The following is a 22,538-nucleotide window of genomic DNA, read 5'->3' on the forward strand; positions in this document are numbered from 1 at the left end:
AGATGCATTCGTGTATTTTCCGTGTGGTATATCCCTGACGTACGAATTTGCGATTAAGAATCGGCAGCATTGAGAAGAGGATAATGATTAAACGTATCAAAGTTGCAAGAGACGATTTTAAATTTAATGATTCTCGCTCATTACTTTGTGCGTGATCGTTAATTGGCTGCGTCATCGGGTCAACGTATAATTTGAAGAAATGGCTCGGACAAATGAGACTTCAAGAGGCAGATGCACTCTCTAATAATACAATTGCACGGTGCATGAGTACCAAACGTGCTGCGCTCATATATGTCAATTTGAGGAAGACTCGCATAGCACTTGAGGCGGCCATGCGTGACTAGAATTAGTGTCAGTGTTATTAGTGTCCCTCGTTATTAGTGTTCCCGAATTATTCAAGATTCAAGATAATCGACACACTCTCTCTCTGTCTCTCTCTCTCTCTCTCTCTCTCTCTCTCTCTCTCTCTCTCTCTCTCTCTCTCTTTCTTCCTCGTAACGATTCTGATTTGAAGCGATAATTTAAAGTAGCTGCAACGAATCTTGGAAGATAACGGTAGGTCAAATTATATTAAGTTAAAATGTCTTTCAGTTTATTCAGCTATCACTTTGTAAGAGCACAAAGTTGACTTCTTTTAAATAAAGCCGATATCAAATTAAAATAAAATACCTGATATTGCATATTTAGTGCGATAAGTTTAGCTGCAATTATTGGATATTTACTGAAATTAATCGCAAAAGTATTTTTGTGCGCGGATAAAACTTTCACTTTCCTTTTAGACAAAATATATCTACAAAAGAGTGTCGTGTCTCACGTTGATTTCAAATCGGTCCAAATAACAAATAAATTATCAATTATCGGGAAACGCCCAAAATCCGATTCCCACGTTTTATCCGGTGTTAATAACTGGAAAATGATGTACCGATCGAATCGAACGGCGGACGGATCTATCTTGAGCTTACGGAAGAATTATATTCTTCCTCGTATTATAATTAGTTTCTACGCAGCAGAGGGTACAAGTCCGATAAGAACGAGGGCAAGAGGGCGGTTGAGATGTGACTTACTGAGTACGTTGAGGTAAAACGCGGGATCACAAGATGCTTTCTCTATCACACGGGGTAGTATCACAGTCTGGCACTCTTTCTCAGACAACGACGCTGACCGTTGTCGCGGACACAGCAGGTAGGACTTGATCACAACGATGATCGCTACGACGATTGCGAGGGTGGTGTCTCTCATGGGGAAACGATCGTAACGTAACTTCGTAGACGATATCGGGCCACCGTCTCGAGGCAATGTTGACTTCCCGGCACGATCAACCCTTCCCGCTGTCTGGGATGCATTGATGCCGGACAAGTACCTCTCGCGCTAGTTTCCTCTTGTTCTTCTTCACCTGTCCCAAAAGCAGTCGCGGTCGTGTGCTCGAACGCGTAAAGAACCCGTTCTTGGTTGATCCCTCGCTAAAACGGCGATCAAGGGGTCCGACTTGCAGTCTGGGTTCTCTTTTGTTCTCCAGGACACCAGGACCTTGTGGATTCGTGCGCGTTAAACGGCACGAAGTACAGCGGTTAATATTCTTAGCTTGTTGCTTAGATTTCGTGAATCACAGGCATATGTATATTTGTCCCCTTGGGACTCTTTTTTTTTTTTTTTTTTTTTTTTTACAATATAGTCGCTCGCTTGAAATCCTTAAGTTTATACTTGATCCTGTGTGTAAGACTCGATCCTTGATAATGATCTTGTTTTGCCTCGAGCCGAATGATTTTATCGAGTCGTTAGCTTTTGTAGCTTATGGAGAAAGTCGGCGGGTAGTAATCGGCAATGATCGCGAGCGTAAATCCGACACTTCTCTCTATGAGAAGATCGACGAGGCACGTCTCGACCGCTCGGTCGCCGACGAGCGTCTCAGGCTCTTCCGACTGGTAATGTGCGGTCACGTTTCTAACAATACCAGCCTGATTGATCACAATTGTCACGAAGACTTGTCCCCGGAGAGGTTCGGTTCTCCGTCTCGACAGAAGGTCCCTAGCAAACTAGCGTAAGGTGGCTCGTACTCTCTCTCTCTTTCTTTCTCTCCCGTGCTTGCTGCCCCTTATTTAAGTGTGGTCGGGGGATAGCGACGAAGAAAGCAAACAGATCAAGGAGGGAGGGCGACGAGTGAGGGAAGCAATCGGTCTCAAGGAAAGCGACGTGTCTTGTCTGTGCACTCCGCCAAAGATCGAGTGCAAATCGTCTCGCACCATCGTTCAACCAGTAATTGGTTGACGTAGGTGGCTTAGAGATTGAATTTGTAACCTGTTCACGCAAGCTACAGTTTAAGATTGATTATTAGTTGATCTTAATTAATTTTAATTATTACTTAATATGTAACTGATGATTCTTTTTTTTTATTGATGCATATAAAGATAAGTAAGAGAATTAAATCAAATAAATACGAATAAATTTCATAGGGAAATCTATCTAATATAATATCTTTTTTCTTAATAGTCTCTTTACTCGATGAGAGGGTAATATTAAGTTTATTACTATCACACAAAAGAGATCACAAATTACCTTTCCTTTACGCGATTTATTAAAAAATTCTTTTGTTATTTAGATAAAAGTCGAAAAATTATATTTTTAATTTAAATACATTTTAATTTTAATTTTAATATTTATTATACGATATGTCTGTTTTTGCGCTTTGCCGATTAAGAGATAAGCAGTTCGTCGATGACAGTATCTTCGACTTATTTGTTCATAAAGATATCGAATTATTGCGAAATTATTAACATATCAAATTGGAATTTTAGCTCTATTTTGTACGAATCAATCGATCAAAGTTCATCAAGTGTTGCGAATGCGCCACAATCTGTCTGCAATCGATTATATTGGATTTGCAAAATTCGAAAGCTGTGTAACGCGAGATAGAACGATATATTACAGCGCGAAGAGAAATGCCCACGTTAAGCGCCGGTTTGACAGACTCATTCGAAATGATTGTACTCGCATGCCGTGCATACAAATTAATTTCTACTGCTCTATCCGCCGGTGTCTCTTGCGGCTGGCGGGTCGTGAGTCGCGACGACGAGGTCTGCGAACCAAGATCGTTACCAAATTGAATGACCTCGGGAGGTCGTGCACGAAGTGCGGAGACATGAGAGATACAGCGGCTAGCCGGAGGAGTTTTTCGTCTTTTTTTTCTGTCCCGGCATTCTACCAGCCGTCGCAGACGGCCAATTGTGGTCTGAACAGTTGTCTGCGAACGTGTGCCATAGCCAGACACCGTACGGATGTACGTACTCTCGGTGCACTCTTCCCGGGTATGATAGCGGTCGCCGCGCCGCGCCGCGCCGTCCGCCACATAGCGGATAGAGATGCGCTTGCATTTTCCGCATTATTCTCGCGAGATCACGTAAGTTCTGCGCGCGTGAACGTTCGCATCTTTTGCATAATCGTTAAGCTTCATCAATGTAAGATTAATTTTAATCTTGATTTAACTTACTCTCTGTTTATCTATTTCTAATTCTTATTAAATTAAAATTCAATTAAAATTCAATTTACTCCTTATCTTTCTTGAATTCTAAGAAAATTAGAAAAATTAGAAAAAGATAAAGAGTTAATTGAATAGAGATTAAAGTTAAGCCCCAGAAATACAGAGAAAACGTAAGACAATGAGATATAAATAGTAAGAGCGATTTGGCCAATTATAATAAAGAATTAAAGAACTTAAAGTTATTGTCTTACATTCTCTAATGTGATTGGCCAATTCGCTTACTGTTTACGTCTTATTGCTTTACGGTTTTGTGTCGTGGACTTTAATCCTACATTGGTGGAACCGGTCCTAAGTCACGAAATGCTTAATGTCGTACTAAGAATAATAATTCCGTTGAAACGAAGCCTATATTCACGACGAAGTGAGAAAGAAGATTTATCCGTACCCATCTCTGAAGTCCAACTCGCGAAACAAACAAATTTTGTTTATTTTTTATGACTGTATCAAGATAATAGGTAGTATAAGGCTGCCTTCTTTTTAGAAGACAGTCAATACAAACGTCGTTCTATCCCATAGCATTTAATGAATAACAGACAGGATAGAACGACACTCGTGTCGACTACGTCTTTTAAAAGTAATAAAGCAACTATTGTTTCTACAATTATACGACTTATACGATCAAAACGAAATGGAATAAACACGTGAATATAGAGATGATTAAAATCTTTTAGCACTTTTAGTAAGCAGTGCTTTTATAAGGCTTTACTACTGATAACGATCTCCATCTACGAATGCCGGGCAGATGCTTTGCCCTCCCCTTAAACGATCACAAGTCCTGCAATTGAGTCGGCGGTACGCTATACGCGGGCAATTGTCCTCGTGAGCGGAAAGTACTTGCTGTCCTACTTTCATCTGCTAGCCCTAATGGGACCCATTACTGGGCACGTGATCAGAAACCAGGGCTTTTCTGGCGCAGTAGTAAAAATATCGCAAATCTCTAAAACAATAACGCGATCTCCCATACATTCGACGAACATGCATTTCAATAATTTATAGAGGTTAAAAATCTAACCGTGTTATATTTTTCTATTTCTATCGCACTTAGTTTGTAAAAAATTAGCTATCGCGGCTATATGCCAGTTGGTCCGTCTTTTGGAGCCACCTTTTTTAAAATTTGTATCAAATGTTATACAATATACATATTTTAATATTTTTGAAATGCTTGATCACAATGTTGATATTCCAAAAATATTTTGCAATTTCAGAAATATACTTAGATATAAAAAAAACACAGATTTCATTATATTCTTCTCCTTTTGTTAATAAAATTTTTAATAAAACACTTTGTCAATTGTATTTAAATAATATTTTTTCAATATATAATAACTTAAATAATAATTTAATACTCTATCTTTTTAAATTCAACTTAAAAAAAATTTCGCTTATGCGGAGTACGTTCACCCTTGACAAATTTTTGAATTAGCCAATAAGTTTTACATTTAATTTTCAAAATATAAATATGTAGATAATATTATTACATATTCGAGAATAATAATAAAGCATATATCGGTAAGGAATCAAAACAATATTTCAATTAAATTTATTATTTGACTCTTATTTGCCTTTGTCTATCTTTGTTTTTTAAATTTATTATCATTATTTAATTATAATCTGAAAGAAATTATAATTAATGTTATTACAAAGAAATACTGGAAAAGATTTAAAAGACTTTACATAAATCAACTGTGCCGGTTACGTGGCGCAACATACTGGCAAAAGAATTGAGGAAATAAGTCGTGTTTGTTAGATCGAGAAGTTAAAAAGTATTTCGCGAACCTTTTTCCGAGAAATTAACTTAGATGTGTATGAACGTGATCTAGCGATAAGTTAATCGTAAGGCATTGCGGTAATACGAAGAATCTTCAGGTATAGTGCGCGGCTCGCGTGACGTTACTCATTCGTTACCCCGGTTTATCCACAACAGTCAAGTTTTTTTCACGGCGCAGTGGAGTCCACATACCTCTTTCACTTTTTCACCCTCACTTATCTAACATTCAAGCTGTTCCATTCACCGTATAACTAATCTTTACAAAATATTCGATCAAAATCATACTCCTAATAACGACCTGCTTGATAAAACGTATACATCTATTTTAATCCAGTTTCACTATTAACTCATCTCTCTTTTAGAACTTACTATTGATTTCAGTAAAACGATTTGAGATGAAATAATAATACGTTTCTTTTTTGTAATAAGACAAAAAAGGATTATATTACTATTACTATTTTTAAAAATTCCTAAAGTTTAGCAGAACACGAACTAATGATGTTACAATTATATTAAAAGTTGCTATTCAAAAATGTAACTTTATGTATAATATATGTTACGTTACATTTATCTCGTTATATTTATATTGTTCAGTTGAAATATAGTATCGATGCTGTTATTAATTACTCAAGAAACACATCAAGTCAAGAGAAAATTAAAATGACTTTATTTTGACGTCATAAAAGTCAGATTTTTTTTTGTTATAAAATTTAACTGTTTATTGATTTTTAAATTAGTTAAGCATTAATTAAAATAAAATCATTTTGATTTTTTGTTGATTTTTATGTCTTCCTTAGGTAATTTGTGTTTTGCGGGGTAAGTCCATTTAACTGTTCCTGGTGAATAAGGACTTTGTCTGCTATGTTTATTTCGTTGTTATTCTTACAATTGCATCTACGTCAAAACTGCTTATATATAAACTTGGGCGTATAATAGTCCAAGTTTTTAAGAAAATTTCTAAATATAAACTCGAACTATTATATGCTCGAGTTTATGTATAAATAATGCGGTTTTGACGTGCTTACAATTGTATAATAATAATCCGAGTTTGTATTTAGAAATTTTCTTAAAATATATGACATTAGGAATTTCCAAGTAGCAAGATGACGTCAAATAACGTCTTAATAAAGTTTTAATGACGTCTTTAATGTCAATAAAATGTCATTAAAACGTTATCTCGCTATTTGGGGAGCTTTAAGAAAAATACCTTATTTCGCATGCTTGATTAATCGCGATTACGATAAGGAATGGAGAAAAAAATATCGAGACGCCTTAAGTATATGACGCGGTCAACGATCGTGATCGATAAAAGCTAACGTAGCTTTTACCTGTGACATTAGCCTCGTACTTACTCTCTGCTTCTGATATTCGTTTGTAAAAACTTGTATGGTACGATGCACAATATTTACTGCCTGAGCGAGTAGCTTGTATCATAAATATTGGAAAAAGTTGGCGAAGTACTGCAATATTCACCACAGACGACGAGAGTTTATCCATGTGAGAGACCACGACACATCGAAGCGTAAACCATGAAATGTGTTATGCAATAAAAATGAACCATAAACGCGAACAATAACGGCGTTAATAAGTAAGAATCGAGAGTAAATGCATTTTTATCAAGGATCATATTATCTCTCTCCGTATTGAAATTTTTAATTATTTTAATAATACAAGGGCTCTAATTAGCGCGGTTGAGTGACTAAATTCAATTATTGTAATTGTTGGATTCGATAGTGATGACGCGGAAAGAATAATTTTGCTAAAATATTTAAAAATTCAGCTATAAATATCTACAGATTTGAAAATAATATTGTTAAACTATTAAAATATTTATGTAGGGAAATCTCTCAAACATTAAATCTTTACTATTGCAAAAACATTTCTGTATTTAGAAGATATATATTTTAAATCTTATATGTTAAATTCTTAAATGAAATTAAAATCTTATTAAATTAAATTCAAGAATAATTCTGAGAATATAATATATAATAATACAGAGATTTAACTCAATATACAAGCCTTAGGTCGCAGTCCTATAATCGTCCGAATGCATATTTGCGATTGATTAAAGGTCGACGTTCGATTTAATTACAATCGATTAAAGGCGTGTGCGTGCATGCGTGTTCGTGTTTCTCACAATGTTAAATTCGTTCGTTCTCGGTACCGTGTAAAAGATGATAAAAGGTCGGCGTGTGGTACTCACTATGCGCCCGTGCCGGCGATTGTTCCTCGATGATGCGTATGCGTCTTATGGTGGCCGAAAAGGTGGCCGCCTCCCTTATAAACACTCAGCTCAATGATAATCTTGAGCAGCGGAGACGTGTTCATTAAACACCGGCTTACTTGTCAGCTTCCCTTAATCGCGTGGCACACGGCTAATGCCGCCTGCATATGGAAGGGCGTGCGGTCAACCGTGAACTGCCCCCTACACCCTCATTTCGCACCCTCGCGCCGGCCGATTTCGGTACACGATGTCGAGACCCCCGAAAGGCTCACTTATTCCACGACCGGAAACCGTGTGGCGACATCAAATTAAGTGACGTGCGACTTCTTTTCTTGTTTCATTAATGTAGACCATGTTAATCTTTAAGTAGGTAAGTGGGATGCTTAGAACACCCCAAATAAATTTTATTTTCATATAGTTCTATTTTTTAATACTTTCTATAGAATTGAATTTACATTATTTATATTTTAAGATAGAGAGGGGTGGAATGTAAAAATAATTAATTTTAAGACTTTTTGAAGATTCCTTTTATTTTTCTTTCCTAAAACAAGATTTTTAAGATAATTATAGATATATATGTATATGTGGAGTGTGCTGTGCGACCACTTGCCTACTTAAAGGTTAGATCTAACATTGTGATAAAGTTTATTATATGCATTTCTTGTTTTAATGATAACATATGGTACTTAAAATTTCGACTTGATATTTGAAGAAATATAGTAGAGTGCGATATGAATGAATACGTCATACAGAACATCTAGGTTAACAATATTTTTCTCTGATATAAAGAGCTGTTGAGATTTATTGTCTTTTAATATTTATATCTGTGTTAAAATACATTTCGCAGTATTTTTTTTATACGGCGCAGCATATACGTTTTATGCGTATTATAATTTTATGTGTTATTATATTTTTTATGTTTCACATATATACTTGACTGGCTGTTCTTTGACACTTCATACTTAATGATACGATATCACATATCGATCTTCATTGACATCCTTCAAAAACTTCATCAAAATCCTCCTTAAGCTTCCGTGAGAATGAATATATTTCTCAAGCATCTGCAATACATAAATTATAAAAAATAAGATATTATTCGTGTCACCGGAACCGTTAGATCGGAAACCTCTTGTCTCCAAAATAGCGCTCGTCGGCGACCGAAATGGAAATTTTAAATGGAGCACCGGCATCTTTTTTACAGTCGCTCGGACTGAGTCGGTGTGACTCACCAAGGACACTGTTTTCGATTAGAACAGAATCCTACGAGCTATAATGGGTCAATGAGTGTCTTCGGTCTTCCTGGGCGTCGCGTCGCGCCGCGAAGTCGGTCGGTCCGGCAAGCGGTTGTCTCGAGGACGATTAAAGCGTTAACCTTTACGTCCAGTTTTCATTCGATGTTGTCCATATTTTGTAGACAATACGAAATCTAATTTAGTTGTTCCTAATATAGATTATGTTGAGGGTTTGTTTGGATCCTTGATGACGTAGATCCATGTTTATGAGATGTCAGTCGATGTTTTCTTTGATGTGATAGCGTTTAGAAGTGACAATTTGACCGAACAAAAAAACGTGTTTCTAGTAAGTTAATGTTATTTGTTGTTATTTTAATTTTAAAATAACTCTTATAACGACATTTTGATGTCAAAATAACGTCTACAATAATTGCTACCTAGATTTGTTTGATCCGCAGTTTTTTTATTAATTACGCAGAAATGGAATAGCTTTTTTTTTTTAAAAAAAATCTATATAAAATTAATAAAAAAATATTTTGCAATTTCTAATTGTAGTTTTTTAGATATATTTTTACATAGTTTTCTTTTCGCCGACGATCTTTAACAAAAAATTATTAAAAAATTATGTCCCAATTAAAATATTTAAACACTTTAATGTCTTAAAAAATTTCAATCTAATAAAATAATATATATAAAATGATCACTAATAAAAAATGAATAAATTTAAAGAAAAAAATCAAATGTTATTTTTGAAACTAATATATATATCTTAAAAAGATTACAATTTTATTTTATCAAAACAAAAACATGAAGGAATTACAATTATCATTACTTGTTTCTTTTATTTATGAAGTTTTATATATATATATATACACAGAGTGTCTCATAAAGACCGTAAAAATTCTTAAAGGTAGATATTCAAGATCATTTTATGGAAATCCTAATATCATAATGTCAAAGTTATATAATGATTTTTCAATTATAAGCATTTAAAGTTAACGAATTATTTCGCCTAAAGTTCGCGCGTTCAGATGAGGTAAGTAAAATGCCACGCGAAATTAATGCCAATCATATCTAAACGCGCAAACTTTAAGCAGTATGATTCACTAACGTTAAATGCCTATACGATTTAAAATTATTATAGCCTCGACATTCTGATATTAGAGTTTTTGTCTTAAAATGATCTAGCTTAGAAATCTAGCTTTAACTGTTGTTATAATTTTTACCGGACACCCTGTATATGTTGCGATACATGAATTTTATCACATTTCATGATTTCAACATAAAACTTAATGATAAAAAGGAAAAAGTAATTGTAATATAATAATATAGTAATTGTAATTCCGCTTGCGCGTCTCGCTTTGATAAAAATACAGGTACGAAATTGGGTAATTCGCAAGCACCCTATACATTATATTATACAAACTTCGTGTTTTCATTTCCATGTTTATCGGGTGTAGCTTTTTTACATTACATACACCAGCACGTTAATATGTTTGATCCGTGGGTGAGAGACGTGATAGGGTAAAACTCTTGTAACTTCCACATGCATACTACATGATGTTTCAGCAGCCTGGCATCCGATGAACATGAAAGCCAGCTTGATTCATTACTTTACCACTTTGCAACCCGCAACGGCTTGCTTTCGTGCTGCAATCGATAATAAGTTGCAGGTAATGCATGGACTAAATTGACGATCGGACGATGACCTTTCGAATAAACTTTGTTTATATGTGCGTATACTGATAAAAAAAATAATAGCGATACGAAATTTATGTGTATTTTTGTGAAATTTCGCGTATTATAAAAAAAAGTAGATAAACATATAAATTTCTATATGTAAATAAAATGCAAGTACAAATAAAAAATAACATATCTCAAAACTGTTTTTCGTAGAAATTAAAATGATTATTTACGGATGTTAATAAAGAATAATGAAATTATTGAATATGAAACTTGTATAAATTATAACTTTAAAAGACATAATATTTAATAAAAAGGATTTAATAGAACTGGGAGGCAACTTTGTTTCTCAAGCACCTTAAAACTATGAAATATTTGAAAATTTGAAGATATATAGGGATACAATAAGACTAGTAGAGAAGAAAAGTACACATGAGGGAAACAAAAAATGCACGATTGTTTTAAATATATTTTATAAAACGTCCTATTTTTTTATACAGCATATAAAACAATACTCTGTATTTATTCCATATTCACACATTAGCTCTATATGACTGTACCACCATAACCTTTCGTTATATGCATAACTTTACAGTATTCGGCGGATTTTACATTAATACTATGACAATACACTGTCCTTTGTCTGTTGAATTCCTTGCTTGCCGCTTACTGTCGCGGCTGCACTCTGATTGAATTGATCGGAATTCGTGTGTTTCGAGTCGTGTTTCTGCGTGATATCTAGTTTCGTTACGTCAGCGCTTATAATCCTATCGAAAACCCTGTCCGTAGTAGGTTCCACGATATTAGTCAGTTCTGGAACCGCCGTTTGCTTGGATCGTTGTCCGTCCTTTGTTTCCGCACTGACGCCACTCATCGCACGGGCAGGCTTTGATGGACCTTTCAAATGTATAATGTGATTATTTAGGGAATCAGTATTGCTCTGTTTACTTCCTATGTGATTGTGAACTGTTGCGTGATTCGCGAAAACGGAATCCGTTTTTCCTAGAAATTGTCCGTTTGATGATTCGGTATTGAAAGATCTATCCTTCACATTACTGTTCCAAAAAGAATCGTCAAAGATGTCGTTGTCGCGTTGATCTGGCGGTAGACGACTGATACGGGTCCTCACGATCGAAAGATGCCTCTGCACGTAATCTTGATGTGGCGCTAAAGCGGCAGCGCGTTCCAAGCATTGTGCTGCTAAGCCTAATTTACCTCGTTCCACCATCACGACGCATAAATTATGTAGTCCTTGAATGTTTGTGGGATCCAGTTGTAATATTCTACGATAACACTGAAACAATCAGACTGATGTTATATCTCTAGAATTACTGTCACACATGATGTTCTACTGTCGTTCGTATTAAAATGTAAACTGCATATATATTTCTAAACGTAAATAAAAAAAGTAAGTTTTGTGTATATAATATATCTTACATTTTCCGCAGCATCTAAATCCTTTATGTTATTGATATAAATATCTCCCAAAAGAATTAGGCCTTTCACATGATCCGGATGGAATCTAACCAACTGATTCAGAAACGGTGCCGCTTCGAGCGGACGTTGTTCGTCGGCTAAAAGTAACGCAAGATTGAACAATGCAGAGCGGAAGTCTTCTTTTAATGCAACGGCATTGCGGAACCAGCGCTCCGCGCTACCGCTGTCATGATCGTCCATGGCCAACATTCCTAGATTGAAATGTACGCGCTCATTGTTAGAATCCTGTAATCAGAAAAAAAGTACACATAAGTCTATGATAGTCCATAAGTTAATGATATAATCATAGTTCAAAGAACATTGAAAAAAGACATGATTACCTTTCGTAAAAGTTTCAACAGTCTCTCTCGAGCTACTTTACGTAATTCTGCCCGTCCTAATTCTTGGAGTAGTATAGCGGAATTCAATAACGCTTGTTCATGCTCTGGATCAAATTCTAAAGCTTTGTCCAAGTATGCCAAAGCCTGGGATGCTTTCCCTTGTTCCAAAAATACGACACCGAGCTGTGGAAATTTCAATTTTGTAGTCAATTAAAAAAAAAAACTTTTAATATTATTTAATATTGACTGTATTCTTATTAGACAGCAACTCAATACTTACATTATAATAGATATCAGGATTATTACTGTCATAAAATAGTGCTCGCTCATAAACTTCTTGAGCTTCTTTTGTACGATTAAGTTTAATTAAAACATCGCCACGATTAATATATGCTTGAGTATAATCCGCGCGCATACTGATGGCCTGTCTGTATAATAAATCAGCCTCTTCTAATCTAGTTGCATTTTTAGCTATCAAGTTTGCCAAATTAACAAACACATTTAAATGATTTGGTGCTATACGTGCTTGATAAGATTCTCCCGGTTTCGCTTTTGGTAGTAATGACTTGGCCTAGAAAAAAACCAAGTGGGAGTTACTGGAAGAGTTACACAAATTATAGATGTTTATTGTTACTATTTACCTTTAAGTACGCGTCTTCAGCTTCCTTGAACATTTTTAGATGATTGTAAGTTCTTCCGACATTAATATGCGCTCCAATATCGTCACCCTGAACTTGTACAGCCATATTGAAAAAATTTAATGCTTCCTTAAAGCGACCTTGGCTTTCTAACGCGTGACCCACGTTATTAAACAGTTTAGCATTTCTATCGTTCACTTTTAAGCCAGACATGAATATTGAGTACTCATCTAACCAGTCGTAATTTCTGACATATGTTTTTGTCGTGTGCGCTGCCAAAAGTGTCACGAGTAAAAGTAACGCTAGCTTCTTGCATCTAAAAGATGGTTTATGTGAGAAATATTTTCTACAATTTACAAAAGTAATCTCTCCATACAACGTTACGTCCACGGACGAGTCAACTTACTTCTTGTCCGCTAAAATACTCCATCCATATCCAATAAGCATGCAAAACCCCATGGAAGGAGCGTACAACACTCTTTCAGCAATTACAAATCCGACCGGAAAGAAAAGATTCGACGCGGGTAAAAAAGGGAGTATCATCATAGCCAAACTCTGCAGGCATTATATTGGAAACATATTAGATATTAGTATTGTTAATTACAGACTCTGTATATATAAAATTTCAAGTAGAATACATGCACATGTTTATTTCACAAACACATACGATTACTCAATTACTTATATTCTCTATTAAATTATGATCTATTGCGCAACGTCCGTGTCTACTGACCATAATAAGAATGACTGACGTTTGTCTGCTACGTGTTACAACAGCTGTCACAAGTAATCCTAGTACAGTCCCGTGAGTAGCTAGGGTCGCGAGATTACGGACATCGGTAAAGCTTTCTACTAATGGTATCGTCCCCATTGTCCAATCACAGCATAAATCACTTGGAAGAAATAGCAGTCTTAGATTCACTGCAGCAAGATAATTATACGTAAGCTGTCTTGTTGGTGTTGTAGCAACCGATGCGGGATTGTCGAATCTAAAGAATATGTTCACGTCGCTATTAGTTTACACTATATATATATATATATATATATAAAATTACACATAAGTCGTATACAATCATACCTAGTAAATACAGGTAACTTTGAGCCCATTATATGTAACCGTAGGATAAGCAGGCTAAATGTAACAAGTGTAAGGGCAGTTAAACGTTTTGTACCCTCGCCTGACCATGCAGGTGAAATTTTATTACCACCAAAAGCCGATTTTAGTGCTAAGAAAATATCTCTTGCTCTAACCTGAATAAAATTACAAGCATTAATGTAATCTTAATATAGAAAAGACGCTTCATAATGAATGTACATGAAATGAGTTTTACCTTCTGTACAACAAAAATTTCATACAGTACACAAACTGCAGTTGCTGTAATTCCCTGCTCCTTACACAACATTGCAGTAAATACAAAAAACATAGATAATATCAAGGATTTCCACCCTGTAGATCTTTTGCTTTTGCAACATTTAGTATATGTGATTAAAGCTGCCAGGTAAAATAAGGAGGACAAAGTTTCTGCCCTACCAACTACACCTGTGACCTGGGAATACAATTACGGTTGTATTACCAATAACAACCGTTTGCAACATTGATTAAAATGTCTTTTCAAAATAATTAAAATGTTATTACATACTGCTTCTGTGTGTATAGGATGCACAGCAAAAAATAAAGATGACACAAAACTTGCTGCTTCTGGTAGAAACATCAAACAGGTCCTGCAAATAATTTTTCTGCTATTTCTTTTTTTCTATTATTTGAAGCCTTACGGAAATAATTTTCTTTAATTTTGTCTTCAATAATATTACAAAATAAAATAAAAAACTGATGTAAACCAACCTGAAATATAATAGGCATACTCCAACATGTAGAATAACATTTAGCAGGTGGTATCCCATAGGATCTAGTTGATGAATCAGGTAATTCCATCGGAATGTGAGAACGCAAAGAGGTCTATAAGACTTGTGCGATTGTTCCTATTAAAAATAAAAGAGAGAAAAGTAATTGATCAATTTGGAACAATTTTAATATAATAAATGCAACACTTTTGATGCAATTATTGTAAAAAGTGTGTGTAAAAAAAGTTTATGAAAGATAACGTTTTGCAGATATTTTATACATATTAAATAATTTTTTAAATAATATCCAAACATAGCTAATGTTTAATTTTTTCTTATTTAAAGTAAAAAAATATTTCTGATAAAAATAATTTTGAAGTTTTATATCTTTAACAATGTGTATTGTTTTCTCCATAAATAATTAAAAAATTGTAGATGATAAAAAAATGATAAGAAATCACAAAACAAAATTACAGACTGCATACATTCTTTATCTTTTACAATTTTTTTTCGGTTATCTACAACCTCAAATATTTTGTTTTAAATTAAATTAAAAATATATTTTTGATCAAGTTGAATAAATATAGTCGTTAATCTATAAGTTATCCGAGTTCGACGAACGATAGTAAAGAAAATTAATTAATGTGCACGACGAAGATAAAAAATTTAATGTTCAAATTCTTAAGTATAATTTTAAAATAGCATTACTATTATATTATAATATAACTTTAATGCAGTTTTTTTATTTATTATATAAGTCGATATAAAACAGTTTATTTTGTTTCGTTAACTGATATAAATTGCGATATATCTTCGTCGATATTATAGATATAGAAAAATATGTATTTATTAACATATGGAAATAGCAGATAATTATATCTATTTATTTTTCGAGAAATTAACGTGCCTCCTAAATCTGAATTTTTTGGAACTACGATTTCGAGGGAACCGATTCAATGCTATTGAAATCGACAGAATCCCAATGACATCAATTGTAGAGGAGAGTGAAGATAAGTAAAAATCTAATATTTGCCAATCGCCAAGAGCAAACACGGAGAGGATCATTTTCGCGTACTGATGCGAGGCAAAAATTGGAGAATTTCGAGGCCGCATCGATTTCGATCCCCGCTCCATATCGAACGGCTTCGCGTTGCGCGGGGGGGGGGGGAAGGGGGAGGAGCAGAAGATGAGGGAAACGGAAGAAGACAGGACGGGGGATCGGATCGGGATGAAATGGACAGGACGCTCGCGGATCAATACGCAGGGGGCCATCTATAGAGGAGGGGGCTGGAGGGAGGAGGGAGATCTCGGCCGCGCGTCCTCCAGCAACGGGGGTCGGACGATGCCTCCTCTTTTTCTCTCCCTCTCTCACTTCCTCCCTCCCTCCCTCCCTCTCACTCTCTCTCTCTCTCTCTCTATTTCTCGCACCTTGTGCATCGGGGTGCCCCAGAAGTCATTGTAGAAAACATTCTTGAGGGGCGTGTGGGGCCTGAGGTCGCGGTTGTCCTTGATCGCAGAGATGTCGTCGAAGACGAAGCCGCAGCCGAGGCTGTTGAAGTACACGGCGAGCGCGGTTACCGCCACGATCGCCGCGAGTGCTCCCCGCGCAGGCACTCCCATCACAAATAAAACATCGATCGGCCGGTCGCCTTTCGTTTCTTTCTCGCGCAAATCAGCCGCGGGCACCGCCGGAGCAAACGGAAGGAAGAGAACGTTCTCCCTTTCGCCTCTCCTTCTACCGTCTTCTCCTTCTTTCTCTCTCTCTCTCTCTCTCTCTCTCTCTCTCTCTCTCTCTCTCTCTCTCTCTAGCTCTTGCAGGTGCTCTCAACCGTAGGAACTCCACGAGGGACGCACGAATGTCATTTCCACGCACGTCGATCGCGTAGCCGCGTCCGCGTTTAGGCACATCACAACTGACTCCGACGCGTCGCGATCAGGTAGCAGCGCGAGTGCCGGCGAGCCCAAAAACCGCGTCGCAGCCTCGCCGACATAGTCGTCACCGGTGCAGGGCAACGACCCGGCGGGAGTAACAGCGAGGGTCTCCGCCTGTTGTAGGTTTCTCGCGATCCCCTGTCGAGGTTTCTGTCGTCTCTCCCCGTTCCCGGTCGCGCGAGTCCACTCCACTCCGTGACACGAAGCAGTTACGGCGCGCAGAACCGCACGATCACCGCGCGGGGGAGAGCACACGTATGTACGTATCCACGTACCGCGCACCGCGATCGAGCTGTCAAACGGCGGCGTACTCGCGTTGCGCACCGTGTCGGCGCCGCGACGTCAGCGACGCCGGCGTCGTCACTGCGCGAGGGCGCCGCGAGATGAACCGAAGGTATACGAGACTATATAGCGTGGAACGTTCGCGAGAGTTTCAACGTTGAGAAAATTTTGTGATCGACATGAATAAAAAAAAAAGTCAAAACTTATTGAACGTTCCCAGACCTTCGCATCTCTCTCTCTCTCTCTCTCTTTCTCTCGTATTGAAAGTCTGTGATTGAAACACGTGGAGCTGGAGCCTGCGTTTTCGGTCTTTTAATTACCGTCTCCGGGCAACGTCGATCTCTTATCCGCAGAGCGCATCTAGAGCAAGCGCGTGCCGTTGTGAAGTGCAGGTGGTGCTGACGGCCAACTTAAAATACTTAAATCGGAGACCATTGCTCTAACTTAAATATCTCCCCGCTACACCCGATCAGTCGACCGTTTCTTTTGTGTATATTCGTATGTTAGCGTAATAGATTCTTTACGTTTGGTGTGTATCTCTCCAAATGTATCGCCGATAAATGCGCTCCCGGGCGAGGTGAACGCGGCTCACGTAGATTATAAAGTGAGCGCGATTCCGCGCAACGCTTCGCCGGGTCCCGGGACGAGCGAGTCATTGTAAGTCGGAGCAAATTTCATGACCTTCAACGTTCGTTGCTCCAAATCGGTAAGCATCACGTAGGTTCGTTCCTGCTCTCCTTTGTTTATCTCTCGAAGAGAATTGGAGGGGGGAGGAATGAGAAACGATGACCTGACGATCGTCTGATTTTCTCACATTCTCTCGGAGCACAGAGAGTTCTCTCGAAAGACTTATGTTTTCTGTACAGATTGTAAACTGTACCGAGAAAATGCACACCAGTATTTATACTTTATGAATTATTTATGGGCAATTCTTTTTCTTTCTTTATGCCTCTCTGGCTTGTAAACTTCTTAAAATTCTAGCGAACATTATAAGGTCTGTTTTCTATAGCTAAACTAATACATATACACTTTTGAAATTGAAGTGAAACCAGTGAGATAGGTAAATGTTTTTGACATTTGTCGAAATTGAGAAAGAGAGTTCTAGTGCAGTTTAGTGTAGGTATAAAAGACAAACCTCTTAATACAATAAAGATAATACATACATGTGAATTGGCGTTAACAACCAGAAGTTAATCCATTGGATTGTTGTTAATATTGACTTGTTGGTGACAGGTGATCTAAATATCCATTATGCCCCGGAGGAGACAGCAACGGCATCGCCCCATCGGGGAAGATACTCGAATCGCAGTAAACTTGACTGTAAAAAAATTGTTGAATAGCCCAGATCAGAAGGAGCTGGAGTTTCCATCATCGTATACAGCAGAGGAACGGGCGTACATCCATGAACTGGCAAAGGAGCTTGGTCTGAAGTCAAAAAGTCGAGGGTACGTTGAGTAATAAATATGCTATGTTTCTTCTGTCTTCTTTGCGACAGAGTCACATTAATCTTATTTCACAGGAAAGGTACAAATCGGTTTTTGACAGTATACAAGAGAGAAGGTTCAACAATAGTCCAAGCTGATGCTGTGATAAAATTGCAGAAACATTCAAAGCAGGGTATATACAATTTAATGCAGACTTTCCCTTTAAATCACAAGGAATGTCAAGACTTACTTCCTCCGATTGAAAGAGAACGTCCTCTCAGTAATGATGGTACGTAAATTTAGATAGTAAGTCAATCTGTCATTATCAATCTTTTTTGTTCATATCTGACTATTTGTATTAAAAAATTATAGAATGCATCTTACTAATCTGTACTAATATCTGATCAAGATTTTGAGATATATTCATTGTTTACAGTAAATACGAATACTAAAGCTATGGGCAGGTTGAACAACAGTATACCACAAATACCTCAATTAAAAACCAATTTTGACATACTGCAGTTCCGCAAATCTCTACCAATTTTTAACGCGAGAGAGGAAATTCTTAGTGCTCTAAGCAACCATCAAGTGATTATAATAGCAGGTGAAACGGGATGTGGTAAAACCACGCAGGTGCCACAATATATCTTGGAACATTATCAGCAGAAGCATCAACCTTGTAGAATCATTTGTACTCAGCCTAGACGCTTATCGGCAGTATCTGTGGCCGAGAGAGTGGCATTCGAAAGGGACGAAAAAATCGGCCAGACTTTTGGATATCAAATAAGATTGGAAAGTAGAGTGGCTCCTAAAACTCTTCTCACATATTGTACCAATGGAGTATTGCTTAGGACTTTAATGGGCGGCGATTCCGCCTTAACTACACTCACACACATCATTGTTGATGAAGTTCATGAACGTGACAGATTCTGTGACTTCCTTTTAATAGCTTTGAAGGATGCGCTGGTTAAATATCGTTCCTTGAAACTGATACTTATGAGCGCCACGATGGATACTACTATTTTTGCCAAATATTTCAATAAGTGCGTTGTTATTAACGTTCCTGGCCGATCATACGACGTAGATATATTCTTTTTAGAAGATATTTTAAAAATGACTGGTTACACGACAAAGGAAATGCTTACAAAGAAGAAGGAATCTTTAAAGTGGAAAGATAAACAGAAAACTTTGGAATCTTGGAAACAATACAAACCTCAAAATTCAAATAAAAGTACCAAAAATGAGAAGAGTTTACTGCCTGCTCCAATTTTAGCCCAGCAGAGCGATCCTATACCAGAGAAAGTTAAACTAGAACCCTGGTTGATAGAGGAAATGGACAAAAGTATTTTCGATGCATGGGTTAACGGTAGAGAAGATAATTTTGCGCAACTTTTACATTTTATATTATCTGAAAATGTTTCTGTAGATTATCAGCATTCGGAGACTTTTATAACACCGTTGATGGCTGCTGCAGCTAGAGGTTGCATAAACACGACGGAACAACTTCTAAATTTAGGTGCAAATCTTAATTTGAGGTCTGCTAACGATTGGACCGCGTTAGACTGGGCAAAGAGCAGGAATCATACCGAATGTGCTGAATTAATCGAAGCTTACATGAAAACTTACGATTGTGCGGTATCGAATAATGAGTTGGCTCAGGTCACAGAGACGTCGCTCTCCGAGGAAGATAAATTATTACTAGATATATATCATCATACGTTTAATGACGATAATATCGATTATGATTTATTATTAGAATTGGTCCTTTACATTCACATAAAAATGCCTGCCGGCTCTATTTTGATATTTTTACCGGGGTACGATGACATAGTCACAATGAAAGAAAAAATAAATGCGGAGGACAAGAAGATGAATCAAGGTTTACGCTACAATTTGTTCGTTCTTCACTCGAACATGCAGACCTGCGATCAGAAGAAGGTCTTTAAACCTAGTCCTCAGGGCACGCGAAAGATTATACTTTCCACAAATATATCAGAGACCAGCATTACGATCGACGATGTCGTGTACGTCATTGATTCTGGTAAAGTTAAAGAAAAGTCTTTCGATGCTATATCAAGTGTTTGTACATTGACTTCCAACTGGATATCTCAAGCTTGTGCAAAGCAACGGAAAGGTCGAGCGGGTAGATGTAAGAGAGGAATCTGCTATCGTTTGTTCTCTTCGATCCGATACGATTACATGCAGCCTTATCAAACACCTGAAATTCTACGATTACCGCTGCAAGAACTCTGCTTATACACGAAACATTTAACTTCGGGGAACACACCTATAGCCGAATTTCTGGATAAAGCTCTGGAGCCGCCGTCTAATTTGGTAACCAGAAACGCAGTACAATTATTAAAGACAATCGATGCATTAGATCCATGGGAAGATTTAACTGAATTAGGCAGTCATTTACTAGATTTGCCAATTGAACCAAGACTCGGAAAAATGCTCTTATATGCCGTTGTCCTCAAATGTTTGGATCCTATTTTAACGATTGTTTGTAGTTTAGCATACAAGTAGGTATATATATTTAAATAATAATTATAGTAGTTATAAAGTATTATTTATAATTGTTTTTATGTGTGAAACAAATTATTGCAGAGATCCTTTTATATTACCATCACAACCGTCGCAAAAGAGAGCCTTGACAGCGGCACGAAAAAAATTTGCCACCGGAACGTACTCGGATCATATGGTAGTCTTGCGAGCGTTCCAAGGCTGGCAGAATGCCAGAGCAACCGGCAAGGAACGTGCCTTTTGCGAGAAAAATTTCATCTCCGCTCCCGTGATGGAGATGGTAGTTGGAATGCGCACTCAGCTTCTCGGCCAGTTGCGCGCGTCTGGTTTTGTCAGAGCCAGAAGCCCCGGGGACATTCGAGACTTAAATTCGAATTCGGAAAATTGGGCTGTCGTGAAAGCGGCTCTAACCGCAGGCTTGTATCCTAACTTAATTCGAGTTGATCGGGAGCACATGCAACTACGAACACAGTATGTACAATTATTATATTCAAGAAGTTTGAATGATTTGTTGATACTGTACAATATTGACATTCTGTCACAGGAAAGAGGTCAAGGTATTCTTTCATCCCTCGTCAACGTTAAGAGATTATCCGAAGTCTTCGAGGATGACGTCCACTCAAACGCATTCCACCAATGTGCAATCCTTACCTTGCGACTGGTTGCTTTATGAGGAAATGAGTCGTACAGGACGTTTCTGTCACGTGAAAGTTGTTACAGTTGTAAATCCATTAACTGTAGCATTATTTAGTGGACCAGCTAGATTACCAATGGATGTAATCTACGAAGCTGAAGGTAAGCAACTTCACATATGCGCTTAGCATATTTTTTTTTTATAACGTAAAACATATTTGTGTGCACAAAAATATTGCTACTATGTTTGCAGCTGTACCGGAAAGCGAATCGGATTCAGAAGTTGATGAATTTCACGAAGGAACCATTTTTAAACTTGATGATTGGGTGGTATTTAAACTTGACCCTGAAACGGCTCAACTATTTTTACATTTGCGGCAGAAGTGGAACGCGTTGTTCCTTAGACGTATGAAAGCACCAAACAAGGCAATGTCGGGGTTAGACGAGAAAGTCATTAACACTTTGGTAACTGTAATCACGAATGAGGAACAAGCGTGTGGCCTCCAGCAGCCCACTGGCATTGGTCAACGTCCGCGTCCATTAATCGTCGATTATTATCCCGCAAATGTTAGAAGAGACGATTATCCGGAAGTAAGTTCATAGCATTTAGTTAATGCTACTTCTGTGCATAATTTATTCAAATGAGTATTAACGTAATCTATGCATTTTTAGAGATATTTCTAAAGCAAGAAGAGGAAATGTAGTCTATTATATGCAATATGCAGTCTGTTTTTTTGGTTATTAATTTCAACGACCAATTATTGTATCTATAATGCTGTAGCTAAATCATTTGTGGTGATAGCGAATATTTATAAAAGATATATAGTGTCGTATTTATGGATATTTATTGCATGTATGAGTGTTTCATATAAATATTATACATTCTAATTTGCAGTATTGAGAAAGACTGTTGTGATATAATAAGTTTTTTGGTAGTACTCGTATAATACCTGTGATTCTCTTTGCAGAATTTTCGTTAGAGTAGCAACATTTAAGTTTTAC

At 37.1% G+C, this 22,538-nt stretch overlaps 2 protein-coding genes across 3 annotated transcripts; one reads left to right on the plus strand and one right to left on the minus strand.

The window, feature by feature from the left end:
- Positions 1–10,909: 10,909 nt before the first annotated feature.
- On the minus strand, positions 10,910–16,362 carry LOC108773517 (transmembrane and TPR repeat-containing protein CG4050). The gene is made up of 12 exons (XM_018539350.1): positions 16,171–16,362; positions 14,744–14,880; positions 14,541–14,622; positions 14,232–14,447; positions 13,979–14,151; positions 13,634–13,889; positions 13,307–13,455; positions 12,904–13,216; positions 12,543–12,833; positions 12,263–12,445; positions 11,883–12,167; positions 10,910–11,739 (listed from the first exon to the last, which is right to left on the minus strand). Exons 1-12 carry the CDS (start codon positions 16,360–16,362, stop codon positions 11,065–11,067), a joined length of 2,952 nt encoding a protein of 983 aa, XP_018394852.1. The 3' UTR covers positions 10,910–11,064.
- A 1,234-nt stretch (positions 16,363–17,596) lies between these two features.
- LOC108773518 (probable ATP-dependent RNA helicase YTHDC2) lies at positions 17,597–22,255 on the plus strand. 2 transcript variants are annotated; one of them, XM_018539352.1, is made up of 8 exons: positions 17,597–17,662; positions 18,190–18,401; positions 18,476–18,669; positions 18,817–20,902; positions 20,988–21,374; positions 21,448–21,698; positions 21,790–22,127; positions 22,209–22,255. In XM_018539352.1, the coding sequence occupies exons 2-8, from the start codon at positions 18,208–18,210 to the stop codon at positions 22,218–22,220; spliced, it is 3,462 nt and encodes a 1,153-aa protein (XP_018394854.1). In that variant the 5' UTR covers positions 17,597–17,662; positions 18,190–18,207; the 3' UTR covers positions 22,221–22,255. The 2 variants fall into 2 exon arrangements, with proteins under 2 accessions (XP_018394854.1, XP_018394855.1); XM_018539353.1 differs by lacking the exon at positions 17,597–17,662 and having other exon boundaries at positions 18,128–18,401.
- Positions 22,256–22,538: the final 283 nt, after the last annotated feature.

The sequence above is a fragment of the Cyphomyrmex costatus genome, unplaced genomic scaffold, assembly GCF_001594065.2.
Source record: "Cyphomyrmex costatus isolate MS0001 unplaced genomic scaffold, Ccosl1.0 scaffold211, whole genome shotgun sequence".
In the NCBI taxonomy this organism is placed as follows: domain Eukaryota; kingdom Metazoa; phylum Arthropoda; class Insecta; order Hymenoptera; family Formicidae; genus Cyphomyrmex; species Cyphomyrmex costatus.

Excerpts from the sequence above, each read along its gene's own strand:
- LOC108773518 (XM_018539352.1), top strand. The coding sequence starts at position 18,208 with ATGCCCCGGAGGAGACAGCAACGGCATCGCCCCATCGGGGAAGATACT. Across the intron at positions 18,402-18,475 it reads CTGAAGTCAAAAAGTCGAGG|GAAAGGTACAAATCGGTTTT; the intron begins GTACGTTGAGTA and ends CTTATTTCACAG. Across the intron at positions 21,699-21,789 it reads TGTAATCTACGAAGCTGAAG|CTGTACCGGAAAGCGAATCG; the intron begins GTAAGCAACTTC and ends CTATGTTTGCAG.
- LOC108773517 (XM_018539350.1), bottom strand. The coding sequence starts at position 16,362 with ATGGGAGTGCCTGCGCGGGGAGCACTCGCGGCGATCGTGGCGGTAACC. Across the intron at positions 14,448-14,540 it reads ATCCTATACACACAGAAGCA|GTCACAGGTGTAGTTGGTAG; the intron begins GTATGTAATAAC and ends TTGTATTCCCAG. Across the intron at positions 12,834-12,903 it reads CTGAAGACGCGTACTTAAAG|GCCAAGTCATTACTACCAAA; the intron begins GTAAATAGTAAC and ends GTTTTTTTCTAG.